At 39.0% G+C, this 16,978-nt stretch overlaps 1 protein-coding gene across 2 annotated transcripts; it reads right to left on the bottom strand.

Annotated features, from left to right (window-relative positions):
* Nucleotides 1-412: 412 nt before the first annotated feature.
* On the bottom strand, nt 413-13,975 carry LOC119782146 (disks large homolog 4-like). Of its 2 annotated transcripts, XR_005280641.1 has the most exons (3): nt 13,814-13,975; nt 3,262-3,454; nt 444-594 (listed from the first exon to the last, which is right to left on the bottom strand). XR_005280641.1 is itself a non-coding variant. In XM_038282950.1 (2 exons), exons 1-2 carry the CDS (start codon nt 13,863-13,865, stop codon nt 416-418), a joined length of 231 nt encoding a protein of 76 aa, XP_038138878.1. In that variant the 5' UTR covers nt 13,866-13,975; the 3' UTR covers nt 413-415. The 2 variants fall into 2 exon arrangements, 1 of the variants encoding a protein (XP_038138878.1); XM_038282950.1 differs by lacking the exon at nt 3,262-3,454 and having other exon boundaries at nt 413-594.
* Between the last annotated feature and the right edge of the window lie 3,003 nt (nt 13,976-16,978).

Genomic DNA, 16,978 nt, shown 5'->3' with positions numbered 1-16,978 from the left:
CCAAGATGTCTGATGTCTTTCCAGGGATCTGTTGTAACCACTCCTCCAGTTTGGGGGTCCCAATGACCACAGGTTCCACTGATGCCCTGACCTTCCAGGTTTTCTCCAGCTCTTCTCTGAGCCCTAGTTGTAGCTTCAGCCGTAGTTCCAGGTAACCCATATCTCGGTCATTAGCCCAGATTTTTCGTCTCCTTGCTGATGTTTCCTGTCAGTGTTTCCCCTTCCTCTAATCCTTCCATCTTCCTTCCTGTTTCCCATCCACCTACTTCTATATTCAACCCTCAGGTTCTGATGTCTTCAGCTGAGTCCTAGTGTTCTACATCTACCCTGGGTTCAGTTGTTCCTTCTATCTCCCTGTTTTCATTTTGGGCGCTTAAATCATTCTGGGACATGTTAACTGGGTTGAACTGGTAGTTTATGTTGTGTTAATCTGGGTAAGCGAAGTAAACTGGGAGTGTCTGTGTGCTGTGTTACCTAGTAGAGCCTGGAACAGGTCGCTCTGGAAGATGTTGAGCAGTTTCTCAGCTCGACCTTTGACCCCATCAGCAGCGTCGGCCTGGCAGGCCTCCATCGCCTGCAGAGCACGCTCCGTATCTGGAGGAGAAACAACCAGCTGACATGTCAGCAGTTCTACTGGTTCTAATGGCTGTTGGTTCTGGTTGGCTCAGTCTCTCAGACCTTTAGACGTTATTGGTCCAGTCTCCATGGGAGGCCTGGTTCTGATCCCATTAGCAATGTCTTGTTTTATGACTTTTTCCTCCTTTTCCTGTATTTATTTCAGGCGTACCATTAGAAGGAGTTTGAGCATTTGATAAAGTGGGTATATGAGGTGGAGTTCCTGCTGATTAATGACTTTATGAAATCAGCCTACCATCAATAATCAGAGGATGTAGAGCAGATATGAACATGTGGTTCATCTAACTCAGGCTTTTTGATTAGATCTTCCCAAACAACTAACCTGTGGTAACAGCTGGTTATTTATTGTAAAAGCAGAAACAAAATAATCACTAAAAATATGTTGCAACTTAGTCGAAACACAAAATAATGTCAGTTTAATGTTTGAAGCTCTAAAGAAGTGGTCAAAAAAAAAAAACAAATCTACCAATCCGTCCCCAGCAGACATTTACCAAACAATCATCCTCCACCCAGCCCCCGCTGTGTTCTTAATTACTTTCATTAATAGGAGGGTCTAACAATTAACAACCTAATATAAGCAAGTCCAATTATTTAAAAGAATAAAAATTTTGGCCAAATTAACTGAAATATATATTCTAACTACCTAAAGAAGAAAACTAAATTGGTAGCATAAATGGCCACATCCCCATGGTAACACAGAGACGGCCAAGTTTGGAGTCCCATTATCCTGAGGTACAAGGCTGAGACCATCCAGGAGGGGGAGCCCTGGAGCTCAAGGCATTTATTCAGTCATTAGATGATTGTGGTTTAATCCAGAAGGACCAGCAGAAGGACCAGAAGACGGACCAGGAGAAGAACCAGGAGATGGATCGGGAGACGGACCAGGAGAAGAACCAGGAGATGGATCGGGAGAAGGACCAGGAGATGGACCAGGAGATGGACCAGGAGATGGATCGGGAGAAGGACCAGGAGATGGATCGGGAGAAGGACCAGGAGATGGATCGGGAGAAGGACCAGGAGACGGACCAGGAGAAGGACCAGGAGAAGGACCAGGAGATGGACCAGGAGATGGACCAGGAGAAGGACCAGGAGATGGACCAGGAGATGGACCAGGAGATGGACCAGGAGATGGATCGGGAGAAGGACCAGGAGATGGATCGGGAGAAGGACCAGGAGACGGACCAGGAGAAGGACCAGGAGAAGGACCAGGAGATGGATCAGGAGAAGGACCAGCAGAAGGACCAGGAGATGGATCAGGAGAAGGACCAGCAGAAGGACCGGCAGAAGGACCAGCAGAAGGACCAGGAGATGGATCAGGAGAAGGACCAGCAGAAGGACCGGCAGAAGGACCAGTGCATCCTGCCTGATCAGAGATCTCAGGAAGGCTGAGGATCCAAACCTAAGGTCCTCTTAGACTGAGAACATCCCAGAAACCTGTCAGTCAGGAACTCATCATCACTGATGTTTGGTCCCATCAACCACCAGTATATGTTATATTCCTAAAGCTAATTCACACCAGACCTGTAAACTGTCTCTGTGACATTAAAATTGGATCCACCACATTAGGACCAACCTTTGGTTCCTCAGAGGCCTGTTGGTCCTCAGAAGGTTAGTAAATATAACCAAAAACAGTCCTAAATAGGTAACATCAGCACTACACACACACACACACACACACACACACACACACACACACACACACACACACACACACACACCACCATGAGAGGTGATTTTATTTCTAATCTTCTACTGGACGACAGGAAGGAAGCAGATCTACTTCCTGTCTGAGCAGGTATCCCCACCTTTCCCTCCCTGTTAGATCTCAGTGCTGCATTTGATTTGATCGGATCATTCTGACCGATTGCAGTTTGTTCACGTTAATGATAGATCTTCCTCCTGCTCCAAGGTTACCTGTGGAGTACCACAGGGATCACTGCTAGGACCAATTCTCTTTACTATAGATTCTATACTATAGAGTAAGTCCTGATGAAAATGAAAAACAGGTCATATTTCTATCTTAGCTGCTCTTCCTGTTCAAAGAAAGTTTTCTTCTCCACTGTCGCTGCATGCTTGCTATGAGGGATTGATGAGGAGTAAACATCTACCGTTCTCTATCTGCTCATCAGGGAGCAGAGAATCAATGACTAGATGCAATCAGCTGCTTTTCCTCAGATAGAAACTTTGAACCTTTAATCTGAACAATAACTTGATGCTCTGCTTGATAAAGACGATCGTTGAGCAGCTGAGGTAGATTTAAACTCTCTCTCTAATTTATAGACTGTAAATATAAACATATAGCAGTAGATGTATGAATAATAGAATGTATAGACAGAAAGAGAAGCTGAGCTGAACGCGTCCCAAACAGAAAACCTGGTCTGAACCTCTGAGCCGTCCGCCGCTCATCGCTCTCCTTCTGACCCTCTGAGGTCACACCAGTAACCCCTGCTGGGCCCAGTTAACCAGTCTGTCCACCAACTCTCTACGCTCCCAGTTTAAACACAGCCAGAGGTCAGAGGTCACAATGTTTAGCCTGCAGCAGATCTAAGTGAGGAATAAGATGCTGAGATGAAGCAGTTCCTGATGTCAGAGACAGAAAGAAGCAAACATGGAGCAGATTCTCACCTTCCTTCTTCAGCGGCATGTTGCCTCTGATCCACACAAATCCTCTTTAGGGATTTCACTGCCTGCCGCTCTGCATGCTGGGAGATGGAGTCCTAATCCTCAGCTCCTGTCAGGCCTGCTGAGGCCCCGCCCACCCACAGAGCTCTGAAAGTCCTGACAGAACCGGATCCTAGAGTCCAGAACCCAGAACCACCTTCCAGCATAGAGATAGACGGGTTAGAAGAACATCTAGACCTCAGCTTCACGTTCTACCTGGTCCCTACTCTTCATCATCTTCCTCCTGCTGCTGAAGCAAAGCCAACAGCTCCCTCTGGTGGCCAACATCAGCAGCACAGCCTAAAAGCTTCTGATTTAACACAATTTATTAAAACCTTAAATATGCACATTATTTAAAAGGTTCATCTTTTAAATTAATCTTAGTTTTTAGTCTCATCTAAGATGTTTAAAATCCATCTAAAATAACCTAAACTTGATCTTAGACATTCTCTGAATGCTCTAGTGTAACTTTATGGTTCTTCCTTCTAAAAAATAACAAGTAAAGCAGATTTTGAGAATCCATTTCACGCCTTTATGAGGCGTAAAACAAAATAAACTCATTATAACCTGGGACAGAAGGAAAACAGAAGATACCCTGAAACTATCACTATTTAGTTTTTCTTTAGTTTAAATTTGAAATTGGAACAGAGATGTTTATCCTTTTAGCTTTTCTTTTAGCCTTACTACATTTATTATTGAATTAATGTAATAATAACTAAAAAAAAATAAACAATGTCTGTCAAAAACAGGATAAACAGGATTTTTCAGGCCTCTAGAGATTTTTTATGTATTTTTCATAAAGGATTGAACATAAAATGCATTTTACTGGATGGTTATTATGCATCTTAAACTTATTTCAGCTAAATAACAACATTTATTTTCCTCAGATGAGACAAATAAACAGTTTAGATCATCTGTAGATCATTTGGTTTTCCATTTGACTACATCAATAAAGAAAAACACATTTTATCTTATCATAAAATTGAACATTTAATCCTTAGTTTCATCCAGATTTCAAAGCCAGAAAACCTCTTCTTTTTGTAACTTTGTATCGTCCACCAGGTCCTTACTCTGAATGTTTAGATGAGTTTTCAGAGTTCCTTTCTGATTTGGTATTAAATACTAACAGGGTCATCATAGTGGGAGATTTTAACATCCATGCTGACATTGAAGGCGATAGCTTAAGAGCAGCCTTTAATGCTATCTTAGACACTATTGGCTTTGTTCAAAATGTGAATAGTCCCACACATTCTCATCTTCATACTTTGGATCTTGTGCTGACATACGGCATAGAATGTGAAGAAATAACAGTATTAACCGTTCTCCCCTGGTTGGAGCGTTTTCTTGTGTCTGGGCTCTGTGATTGATCTTTGAATTATGATCAGAGGTCTGATGTAGTCCCTTTGGAATCAGTTCCAGGACTGAATAGTAACTGTTGGAAGCTGAAACCTCAACCCGCCCCCTTTCTTCAATAATGGCTCTTCTCTTCCCACAAAGATGGCTTCCTTCACCCCTCTTTCAAACCATCTGTTGTCTCCATCCGAGCACTCTTGTCTTCAAAGGTGTCTCCTTTGTTCTAGAGGTGCACCTGAATCTTTCTCAGAGTCGCTGGCTCTCCTATGCTGCTCCATGTGTTTATGTAGTTGTTGTTTGGTTTCTCCAATAATGGAGGCTGTGTAATCCTCCCTGCACTGGATGAAGCGGATTTCAGAATGACACAGGATGTAAATGTTTTTGCATCTCTGTTTTCTCCTCTGTTTTTAGTGGTGTTGTTCCTGCTAGTTTTTTTCGGCTGACTTAACAAACAGCCAGTTTAGATAACCCTAGGGCCCTATAATTTCCGCGAACACGGAATCGCGGACAGAATCACGGAATTGGCAAATTAACGTGGAATCTAGTATAAAAGCAGAATTTCTATTTGTTTTTGTGTGGGAGAAAAACATACGTCGGGGTGAAATGCACACCGGAGGACGCAAATCTGGGCGACACAACCCCTCCCCCTCTGTCATTTCCGCTCACCCTCCCCCATCAAAACATTGAAAAAATGGCGAAGCGGCTCTCCACAGCTCCGCTTTCGGCGAAAAAGTTGAGAAACACGACGCTAAGCCCCGAGTACAGAGCCGAGCAGTTCCCTCGTGACTTTTACGTGTCAGGTCAACTATTGTTTTGCACGTTTTGTCAACATTCCATTGATTGGAAGCACAAAAATACATACATGTTAGTCCTACAACTTGAATACTTGTTTAAGTAACTTTTGATCAAAAGTTTTTGTCTGTTACATGATGACAAAGTTCACTTTAATCGTATAACTCAGGAGTACTTGCGGTATTTTGCCTTGTTTTTTATGCACTTTAATGTACTGTATGGAAAATATGATTCTTTATTAAATACTTTATAATTCTGAAATTGAAAGGTCCTATTTTATTTTTTACTTGAAAAAGCTAATGGAGCACTTTTATTGATAACCATTGGTTCATAACCAGTAATATTTTGTTAGTACTTAGAGTGCAGCGTTATGTTGCATCATGCAGTGAAAGTACTGAGGAAATGTCTTTTTTTTACCTCAATAAATTTAAGGTCATTCCTATTTTATTTGTGTACATTTTAATCATTAACATTAAAAGCACATTCTTTTTACGACTAAAATAAGAGTAAAGGGTAAAAAAATGAAATTTGCAAAAATTAAAACGGAAAAAGCGGAATTTGGGAAAAAATAAAACAGATTTTATCGGGCCCTATAACCACCCGCTTCAACTGATTTCCTAACTTTCTTTTTTAAACAGTGGTCAATGCGTTTGTAATCCAGCTGGATTACCGTAATGCACTTTATAAGGGCATCACTGATTCATGCGTTTCTCAGCTTTAGAGCGTGCAGAATGCTGCTGCGCGTCTTTGAACAGGTAGTAAAGTAAATTTGATCATATTTCCTCTATTTTAGCCTCATTACATTGGCTGCCAGTCACAGACGTAGCTTTCGATAGGACTGATGTGGACATGCCCCCACCAATAATTTCAATACATAGACTTTGGCTCTAAACAATATGTGGTAGAATTTTCTAAATTTGATTTTGCCGCTTTTGAAGGAGGATAATTACTGATGTAGCTGAAAGGAAAAACATCCAATCCATCCTAATTTTTCTGGACGGATGATTGAATTAAACTGAAATTGTGTGCATACTAGTGAGACATGAAATATTGCTGTTGGCATCAGAATCGGCTGTTATTCATCCTTTTTTTATACATTAATGTCTAACTATAGACTAAATATAAACATCACTGTATTTTTGTTCTTTTGTGTTTTCAACAATAGGAAAGCATTCAATAAATAGATGTTTGAGCTAATTTCAGGAAAATACAAACCCTGTTAAAAGCGTTTGTGTCAAGTAACTGTAAGTCCATCAGCCCCCACCCTCAGAGCGCCCCCACCAGCTTTCATCACAGAGTTACAGCCTTGCTTCCAGTAGAGCTATGGAGCAGCATATAGCACGAGGAAAACTTTAAATTAATATATTTTACAAAGACATTCCTTTAGTTTGTTCCTAAACTATTGAAAGAGTCATTTGAATTGAAGAACCACTATTGAAAGATTGAGTTTAATTGGATCCATTTCTGGGAGAAAACATTGAAATAAAAGTTAAAAAGCTTTTATCTCTTTGTACAATGTGAGCGAGAAACGACCAGAGGAAAGTCACCTCCTGCAGACTGAGGAGGACAAACTGAAACTATAGGCAGATTAGTGTGCTGATACAGGGTTGAACATAACCAGAGGTGCTGTTTTATGAATAATTTATGCATTTTCTTTGTCTTAGATCAATACTGGCAGGTTCCAACTAGAGCAGAAATAACTCCAGGTTACTGATAGTTCCAGTGTTTTATTTAATAGCATAATATTTGAGGTAAACCTGTTAAACACAAAATAAACCCAAATGTTTCTTTATCATTTCTCTGCAGTCCTGTTTGAGTGTGTTCCCCTTTTTTTTATCTGAGTAGAATAAAGAATAAAGAATAAGAAAAAATAAAACAAATATCAACTTATCAATCAGCGTTATCTCCAAAGTCTTAAAAAAACATCATAAACCTTCTCACTTGAGTTAAATTTAGATTCGTAAGGAGATTGGCACCGAGTGAAAGATTTTTCCAACTAAAATGAGACTCTGACAACAGCTGGGATTAAATAACTTCAATAATATATTTTCAAAAATCTTTGACAATTTTCCTAAAATAGAACATTGGCTCAATACAACTTAAATTCAGTTTGTTCACTTTTAACATTCACTGTGTTTCAATAATAACTGACAATCCAGGGTCCACAAAATAAATGGTCCATTTCAGTTGAACTTAAATAAATCTGATGCATCAAGTTCTTTTTATAGGATCCGATCAAAAAAATAAAACTAAGTAACAACAAAAATTGTCTGAGATCTCAGAAAAAAAATTAGGAATCCGCAGAAAGAAAGGGAAGAAAAATCCTTAAGTTTTCCTTGTTTTTTTTTCCTACCACCCTCCAGGGAAGCGGATGGCATTCCCATTGGGAACGTCCTGCATCAACATCTCAGGTGGAGTCTAGTCCAGTCGTACAATGAACCGCTCCGCTGGAACAGCAGGTTTTGCAACTATGTAAAAAAATAAACCAGCCTGCACACTAATGTGCAGAGAAATTACTTCAATTGGAAATAAATCATGTAATCACCGTAATTTAAATGATTTTTACCACATTTATACAGAAAAAATATATATACTAAAGTAAAATGATCAGTTTTCATGTGGTTCACAGTCTAAGAAGTCATTATGGTCAGCAGTCAATACTTTTATCTGAAAAAACAACAATCCAGGAGACCTATGAAGGGTTAATTCTACGTTAACCCCCTGTGAGGGTTTTACAGCAACATCACACATGATGTAGCTAGCTTGCAAGTACATTTCTTTAGAAGAGCCCATGGGGGGGGGGGGGGCTGACTGGTTTTTACGGAGCCCCCCAGGGGACATGGGGAATTTTTTTGTTATTATTAAGCATTAATATCATCCTATTTTGATCAATAGCTCAGTGATTATACAGTGAAGACTCTCCATAATCACCACACACACCCAGAGACTCCAGATGATCAAACTACAGCAGCTGTTTCTGAAAAAGACTCCTTTACTTATTTTTTGAATTTTTTATTGTTATTAAGCATTAATATCCTGTTTTGATCAATAGCTCTGTGATTATACAGTGCAGACTCTCAAAAATCACCACACACACCAAGAGACTTCTGGTGATCATACTACAACAGCTGGTTTGGAAAAAATACACCTTTTTGTGAATGAAGTACACAGAGATGCTAGGTAGATGGGAGTTCTTTATGAAGTAAAATAGGATGATATTAATGCTGAATAAGAACAAAAAAATTCTAAAAAAATAAGTAAAGGTGTATTTTTCCAAAGCAGCTGTTGTAGTGCGATCACCAAGAGCCCCTTGGTGTGTTCGGTGATTTTGGAGTCTCTGCACTTTACAGAGATGGCAAAAGTACAGATACTTGTGTTAAAAAATACTCTGGTAAAAGTGGAAGTACTGATTAAACTTCTTTACTCCAGTAAAAGTAACAAAGTACAGGCTTGTAAATTTACTTAAAGAATAAAAGTAAAAGTAGAAACCACTTTTTTCATGCCGTTGCCTCCATTTTAAATGGATGTCTGCCAATAGGACTAGATCTCCGTTGTGTTCATTTTCAATCATCTCGTCGTCCATGCTACTATGCTAACGCCACCGCCACCAAGCTGCAATGATTTGCCGCCAATGAATACCGCCGAATCTGTCGATTCATCTTGTAGTGGTGCGTCAAATGCAACGTAGATTCCCATCCAATTAGATTGAATTCGGTATTGATGACGTGAAAAATAATAACGGTAACTCCATTGAAATGATTCAAAACTAAAGTAACGAGACAATTTTTAAAAATGTAAGGAGTAGAAAGTACAGATATTTGTGTAAAAATGTAAGGAGTAGAAGTAAAAAGTCGCCATAAAAATAAGTAGTAAAGTGAAGTAAAAATATCAGAAAAATCCACTTGAGTACAGTAACGAAGTATTTGTACTTCGTTACTTCCCATCTCTGCACTGTATGGCAGTGGAGTTATTGATTTTTATTTGCAACATTTTTCTGTTGTTTTACCATTTGCAGACGGTCCCTAACCACTCGCCTGGCCGCTGCCTGTGCATGGAGATCAATGTGATACTTCCAGCTCGGAGAAAGGCTCGTTTTTCTCCAAAATAACACTTTTTGTTTCTTGTAATACATAATCTGTGCTATCAGAACATGAAAGAGGCGCCATTTGTGTTTCAACAACAAGAGTTATTGATCCCGGAAGTCCCAATCTGTGAATATCGTTCTAACATCACCGAAGTAAGGTTTTGCGAGGTAACGCAACATTTTGTGAGGGAATGCAAAAGAAAAAAAAAATTCCCCATGTCCCCTAGGGGGCTCCGTAGGTTTTACATCTAAAAAAAAATAAAAAATTCATTCACAGGTTCATGTGAACTCACCAGGATATTCTTCAACACAATAATACAGCAAATCTTCTTGCTACACCGATTACATCTCAATATCAATCGATTACCTCAATGGTAAGAACAAATCTGCTTATTATCTATCAATCAATATCTATACAAACTCACATATAAATTAACATGTGTGAATATTCACATGCATATATACACACTTATATTCTTTATTTAAATACGATTAAATATCCAGTGTTTTCTAAAAATCTAAACTTATTTCTAGCAGAATTAGATGTATTTCCTAGAAGGTTTATCATTGAAAATCCATTTTTTCTCTATTTAGTGTTAACTTTAAATGCTGACGTTCCTGTGAATACTAATCACATTCCATTAATAATAGGGATGCACGATATAATCGGCCCCCTATCGGTATCGGCCTTAAAACTGAATATCGGACATCGGCCCCCCCACCGATATTTAACCCGATATTTGATCAGCTTCTGAGTTTCTAAAGTCTAAAAAAAATAAAAATACTACTTCTACTTCTTCCTCAAAAACTTCTTTTTTACAGACTTAAAAACTTCTAAAGACGAGGGAAAAAATATTGATCCATTAAAATATCCCAATATCTTCATATGCTGATATATTGCCATTTAAAAACACCATATCAATCTCTTTTACTAATGAAATATTGCTATATGTCATCGTTATGCTACGAAATCCCCCGAAAATTCACCAAATGTTGCCATATTTTTATATGTTGATATATTGACGCGGTATCGATCTATTTTACTAACAAAATCTCACAAGAATTTGCAAAATATCACGAGAGTTTGTAACAGAACGATGAAATTTCACCAGATTTTGAAAGTAAAATAGATCGATACCGCGTTTTTAAAAATCTATTTGATATCAGCATATGAAAATATATTTGAGTATATTATTTTTCAAAGTGTCAGAAATGGATAATTGATATCGGTTATCGGCTACATGAGTTTTAAAATATCGGCATATCGGCCAAAATCCCAATATCGTGCATCCCTACCATATAGTCTTCTGTTTACACTGTTCATTTACTTCATCAAGATCTTTAATGCTTAACTTCTTGCTACAATTGTATTCAAGGTTCCTCCAGTATAAGGCGAGTTAAATTCAAGACTTTTTAAGACTTTTTAATGCCACTTGAAATAAAAAATTTAAGACCAAATTCACAAGAAACACAAGAAAAACCTGCTTGCGACAACTTAACCCAAAGGTTTATTTTAACATAAACCACTGCACTAATGTTTCAAATGTTGAAAAGCTTCCCATACAGGAAGAAAGCTAAAAACACACAAATGACAGATATATTTGAACAATTATTTAACTGAATTCACAAACTTTGTTTTAGCAGAGAACAAAACAAATCAGTTTTAAAGCCCCAACATAACCAGTGCTAAGTCTTTTTAGCAGCTATTTTTCTTTGTATGGTTTTCTTAGTATGTTTGATTTGGTGATAAGTGGAGGCGTTGCAGAGACAAGGGTGGAACTAAACTGAGAAATACCGGCTGTTTCTCTCTAACTCCATTTTGACGCTTTGTGTTTCGTGCTTCGCATGTGCGACTCCACTGCCTTAATTCCCATCGTTCTGAGCTTGAATGACTTCTTGCATAAATCCACTGAGCCTCATGATTGTTCCCTGGTTTTAGCCATGGAGAAAACTATTGGCTGGACGCATCTCCCAAATGTCCTGGCAGCAACAACGCTTTATTGGTTCCGCTATCGGGACGGAACCAATAATGGAGAGCCATTATTTTTTTTATGAAAAAAGTGTCAATTTTAGCGTTTTATTTAGATTACAAAAATAAATCGTAATAAAAATAATCCTTTTTATGATGTTTTAAAAAATTAAGACCAATGAACGACTGATTTAAGACATTTTAATACCAATTAAGGCCTTAGTTTTATTTTGAAGAATTCAAGGCCTTTTAAGACTTTTTAAGGACCCTGGGAACCCTGTTTATAGATTAACTGATGAAATCTGATCATTTCTTATCCAGATCTTAACAGCTTTTGATTCATGATTCTGCCCAATTGATTCTACTTTATATCTTATAGCATGTTGAACAAAAATTGCCCCTCCCCCCCTTGTCTTTCCTTTCTATCATTCCTAATTGATGCATATCCAGGAATTCCACAATCTAATTGGGGCTTAAGCCATGTTTCTTGAATGCAAATGACATGAGGCTTAATTATCAAATCAGAAATGTATTTCTTAAACTTTAGACCGTTACTAATGAGACGTCTTTCATTCCACTGGAATATAACCAACAGGAAGAATGGCTCCCACTGCATGATTGAAGTTGAGAAGATTGTTTTGTTCAGTTTTTCCTTAATTGATTCCCAGCTACCATTCTTAAAACCAAGATATTTCCGGGCAGCCTTCACAATTCTTTGAATTTTTTCCTTTGTGTCTGATCAGTACAATTTATAACCTCGACCATGAATAAAACCAAATCCTCCTAATTCATGAATAGAGTGTCATCTTTAACCTTATTGCATTCCAGACAATTAGAGGTTCCTTCTTCTACTGCTGTTATTTTCTTTGAACGAATCATTGGTTGATCAGGTACTTTCTTTAGCTGCTTCTGCATCAGTGATCCCAGTAGTGGTTTTAAGTTTCTGTACTTCCTGAGCTCTTTTGCTAGCTACACATCCCCTGAAAGCTGAACTATGTTCACCTGTGCAGTTAAATTTCGAAGGAGCTCCTTCCTCACATTTGCCATTCTCATGATCCGCAGCACATCTCCCACACTTCTGTTTCCCCTTACATACTGCCGCGACATGACCGAATTTATGACACTGGAAACTAAGGGTGTGCAAAATAATCGTCATGACGATGCATCGCCATTCTAATTGTTGTGATCTACTGCATTGATTCTTGAAGGCGAGAATCGATTATAAGAATTTTAAAAAATGAACAAATAAAATACATGAATGTTTGGCGCACATCAGCCAAACCAAGTGAAATACAACTTCCAGTCCAGCAGATGTCGCTGCGGATGAGTTGACGCCCGCTGCTTTTTGCGTCACTAGCATCTCCGGCTGTGGGATACCGAGACGAGTCATATGAAATAAAACATGGAGGACACTGAGAAAATTTGCCCCGCGGCTCCATCACATTTCAAGTCAGATGCTTGGATGCATTCTGGCTTTAAAAACAAAGAAGGTAAAAATTAAATTGATTTGATGCACGTCATTTGCAAAAGGGGAAATGTTTTCGTTTCATTGGTTTAAAGGACCACTGAGGCCATGTAAACGGCTCTGATTATCCTTATTTTGTTATTTAAAGTTTGATGAATCCTAAGATCTTTTAGTCAGTGTGTCCACGCCAGTAATAGTAATATTTCTGTCCAGTATTTGTTTCCATGGCAACACCTCCAAAAGTTGTTTCAATAAATACAGCTATGAATGAATTCAGTTGCTTTCAGTTATGTATCAATTGAAGACACGATCCAGATCACACCCAGCCAGTCAGCCACTGGTAAGGGCTGCATCTTTTTCTAAAAGTGTTCAGTGAAAATATTGCAATGTATCGCAATATTTCAAGTATCGTGATGCATCGTGATTCGAATCGAATCATGACTTCTTTGCCAATACCCACCCCTACTGGAAACAGCGCAGTGGCGGAGGAATAAATGGTCGAACATCATAGCTCATATTTCCAACAAACACTTTGTCTGTTCAAACTTCAGCATGATACAGAAACTATCACTTCTATCCTCTTTTTTAATTCTTTTCAACTGTTTAATTTCAACAACCATCCTTCCTGATACATTAGATGTAATGTCATCCACTGGCACATCAGGAGAAATACCTGAAATAACGCCGCACACATCCTGTTATTCAGCATTCTCCCCATCACATTTTCACCTAGGACTATTTTATATTCAGTAACCTTTCTTTTTGCTTAACATCACTGCAAATGATCAATAAAGATCCATCTCTCAACACTTATAGTCTGTTTCTTTAGTAGGTTTAATAGGATTCCACTTACCAAAGGACACGCCCTCTTTGATCGTTTTCAAAACTAATTTAAACTCTGTCATCACAACTGTTTCTCCTTCAGCCTCAGAGACAGAAGATTCTGTTTGTTGTCTTGATTTTTTACGTTTGTGTTTAGCTTTTTGAGTATACCATATTCCTTCATTTTCCCCGCCGTCACATATCCATTTCCTGACACGTCATTTCCCTCTGACGCCTCTCCAACCAATCACAGCCTGGCCGATGGCAAGCCATGCTCCGTCCACCGCCAATCAGTTCCCTCTCTCCATGCAGACAGACGCCTTAAAGAAAAGCACCTAGCTCTGAGCAGGGAGGAGCCTTGATTAACTGCTGTGCAGGTGTGATGCATTCACAGTCTGTGGGAAAATTCTTTACTGAACCAAAAAATCGACTTTTTTCAAGAGACTTGGAAATAAAATAAAAAATGTACAGACAGCTTAATAACCATGGGTTACAAGTGGAAAAGCTGGAAAGGTCTGAAAGGCTGTATCAAAACAGAACAGATAATATTTTAAAAGTTTAAAAAACTTTATATCCTTAAAGCTCCAGCAGGGGTCAGTATTCAGTCAGACAGATTATCAATGAGTCCAAAGACGCTTCATCTACAATCATTAAACAGTGGCATCTGCTATCAGCTGGAACTAAACCATAATACAGTCTTTGTCTTTTTCAGAAAAAAATGAGGAGAATTGTACCATTATTTTTTTTATGTCCACATTTCTTGGATAGAGAATTTGTTTTTTGTTAAAATTTGCGTTTTTTCACTTATCCTTTAATTATCCAGGAATGCAATGAGAATAACACAGATATTGGATCTGTTACCATAACATGGCCTCTACATCCACATGATGAATGAACATTAGCTGAGAGGAACACCAGGATGATGATGATGATGATGATGATGGTGATGATGATGATGGTGATGGTGATGATGGTGATGATGATGATGGTGATGGTGATGATGGTGATGATGATGATGGTGATGATGATGATGATGATGATGGTGATGATGATGGTGATGGTGATGATGGTGATGATGATGGTGATGACGATGATGATGATGGTGATGATGATGATGGTGATGATGATGATGGTGATGATGATGATGATGATGATGATGGTGATGATGATGGTGATGGTGATGATGGTGATGATGATGGTGATGATGATGATGGTGATGATGATGATGATGGTGATGATGATGGTGATGGTGATGATGATGATGATGATGGTGATGATGATGGTGATGATGATGATGGTGATGATGATGATGATGGTGATGATGATGGTGATGATGGTGATGATGATGGTGATGACGATGATGATGATGGTGATGATGATGGTGATGATGATGATGATGATGATGATGGTGATGATGATGGTGATGGTGATGATGGTGATGATGATGGTGATGACGATGATGATGATGGTGATGATGATGGTGATGATGATGATGATGATGTGTTCTATGTAGTTATTTATTGCCGCTGACTCTGTTTCCAGGACAGTTCATCTCTGGTATGTGGATGTTTGTCCTCTAACCTCACAGGAGACAAATAAAGAGGTTGACCTTCATCATTCTACCTGCAGATGTTCTCCATCAGAACCAAGTCTGCCTCCTTTTCCTCTTCTCTCATTTCAGACTCTGGAACCAAGAGTTTCCATTGAGCAGAACTGGGTCATTCATTCATTCATTCATTCATTCATTCATTCATTCATTCTTTTTCTAATTCATTTATCATTCATTATTCATTCATACATTCTTTATTTCATTAACTTAGTCATTCATCATTAATCAATGTTTTCATTCGTTCACCCATTCATTCATTATTCATCAATTTATTCATTCATTCTTTCATTAACTCAGTCATTCCTCCATTCATTCATTATTCATCAATTTATTCATTCATTCTTTCATTAACTCAGTCATTCCTCCATTCATTCATTATTCATCAATTTATTCATTCATTCTTTCATTAACTCAGTCATTCCTCCATTCATTCATTCTTTCTGTCTTTGTTTCCTTCATTCAGTCATTATTCATCCATTCATTCACTCACTCATTCAGTTTTTAATTCATTCTTTTATTCTTCCAGTCATTTATTATTAATAAATGCATTAATTCAGTTTTAATTAATTAATTCATTCATTTACAAAAGCCCTGAACAATCAGATACGATTGAAATCAAACCAGAATAGAATTATAACAGCAAACAGCCAAACATGTTGATCCACGGAGGAAATGAGATGTTTTCCCAGTTTAGTGATGCTGTGGGCCAGAGGAGAAGGATGAGGAAGCTCCTCCAGCTGACCGGTTCCTGCAGCTTCAGCTTCCTGTTACCATAGGAAACAAACAGGCTGTTACTGTATGAGGAGAATCAGGAGAAACCAGAGGAGGAAGGTTGATACAAAAGGAAAAAGCTCCTTTACAGATGAGCATCCATCCATCCATCATCCATCATCCATCCATCCATCATCCATCCATCCATCATCCATCCATCCATCATCCATCATCCATCCATCATCCATCCATCCATCATCCATCCATCATCCATCCATCATCCATCCATCATCCATCCATCCATCATCCATCCATCATCCATCCATCATCCATCCATCCATCATCCATCCATCATCCATCCATCCATCATCCATCCATCCATCCATGCATCCATCCATCCATCCATCATCCATCCATCATCCATCCACCATCATCCATCCATCATCCATCCATCATCCATCCATCATCCATCCATCCATCATCCATCCATCCATCCATGCATCCATCCATCATCCCTCCCCTTTCCCTCCATCCATGCATCCATCCATCACCATCCATCATCCATTTCCCTCATCCTCCATCCATCATCCATCCATCATCCATCCATCATCCATCCACCCTCCATCCATCCACCATGCATCCATCCATCCATCCATCATCCATCCATCATCCTCCATCCATCACCATCCATCATCCATCCATCACCCTCCTCCATTTATCCATCCATCCCCACCATCCCCCATCCCCATCATCCACCATCCATCATCCATCCATCCAACATCCATCCATCCATCATGCATCCATCATCCATCCCATCCATCCATCATCCCTCCATCCCTCCATCCCTCCATCATCCTAAACCCCCCCATCCACTCC

Source organism: Cyprinodon tularosa, unplaced genomic scaffold (genome assembly GCF_016077235.1).
Source record: "Cyprinodon tularosa strain WSP-4 unplaced genomic scaffold, ASM1607723v1 ctg1896, whole genome shotgun sequence".
In the NCBI taxonomy this organism is placed as follows: Eukaryota; Metazoa; Chordata; class Actinopteri; order Cyprinodontiformes; family Cyprinodontidae; genus Cyprinodon; species Cyprinodon tularosa.
This window is presented reverse-complemented; position numbering and strand designations above follow the sequence as displayed.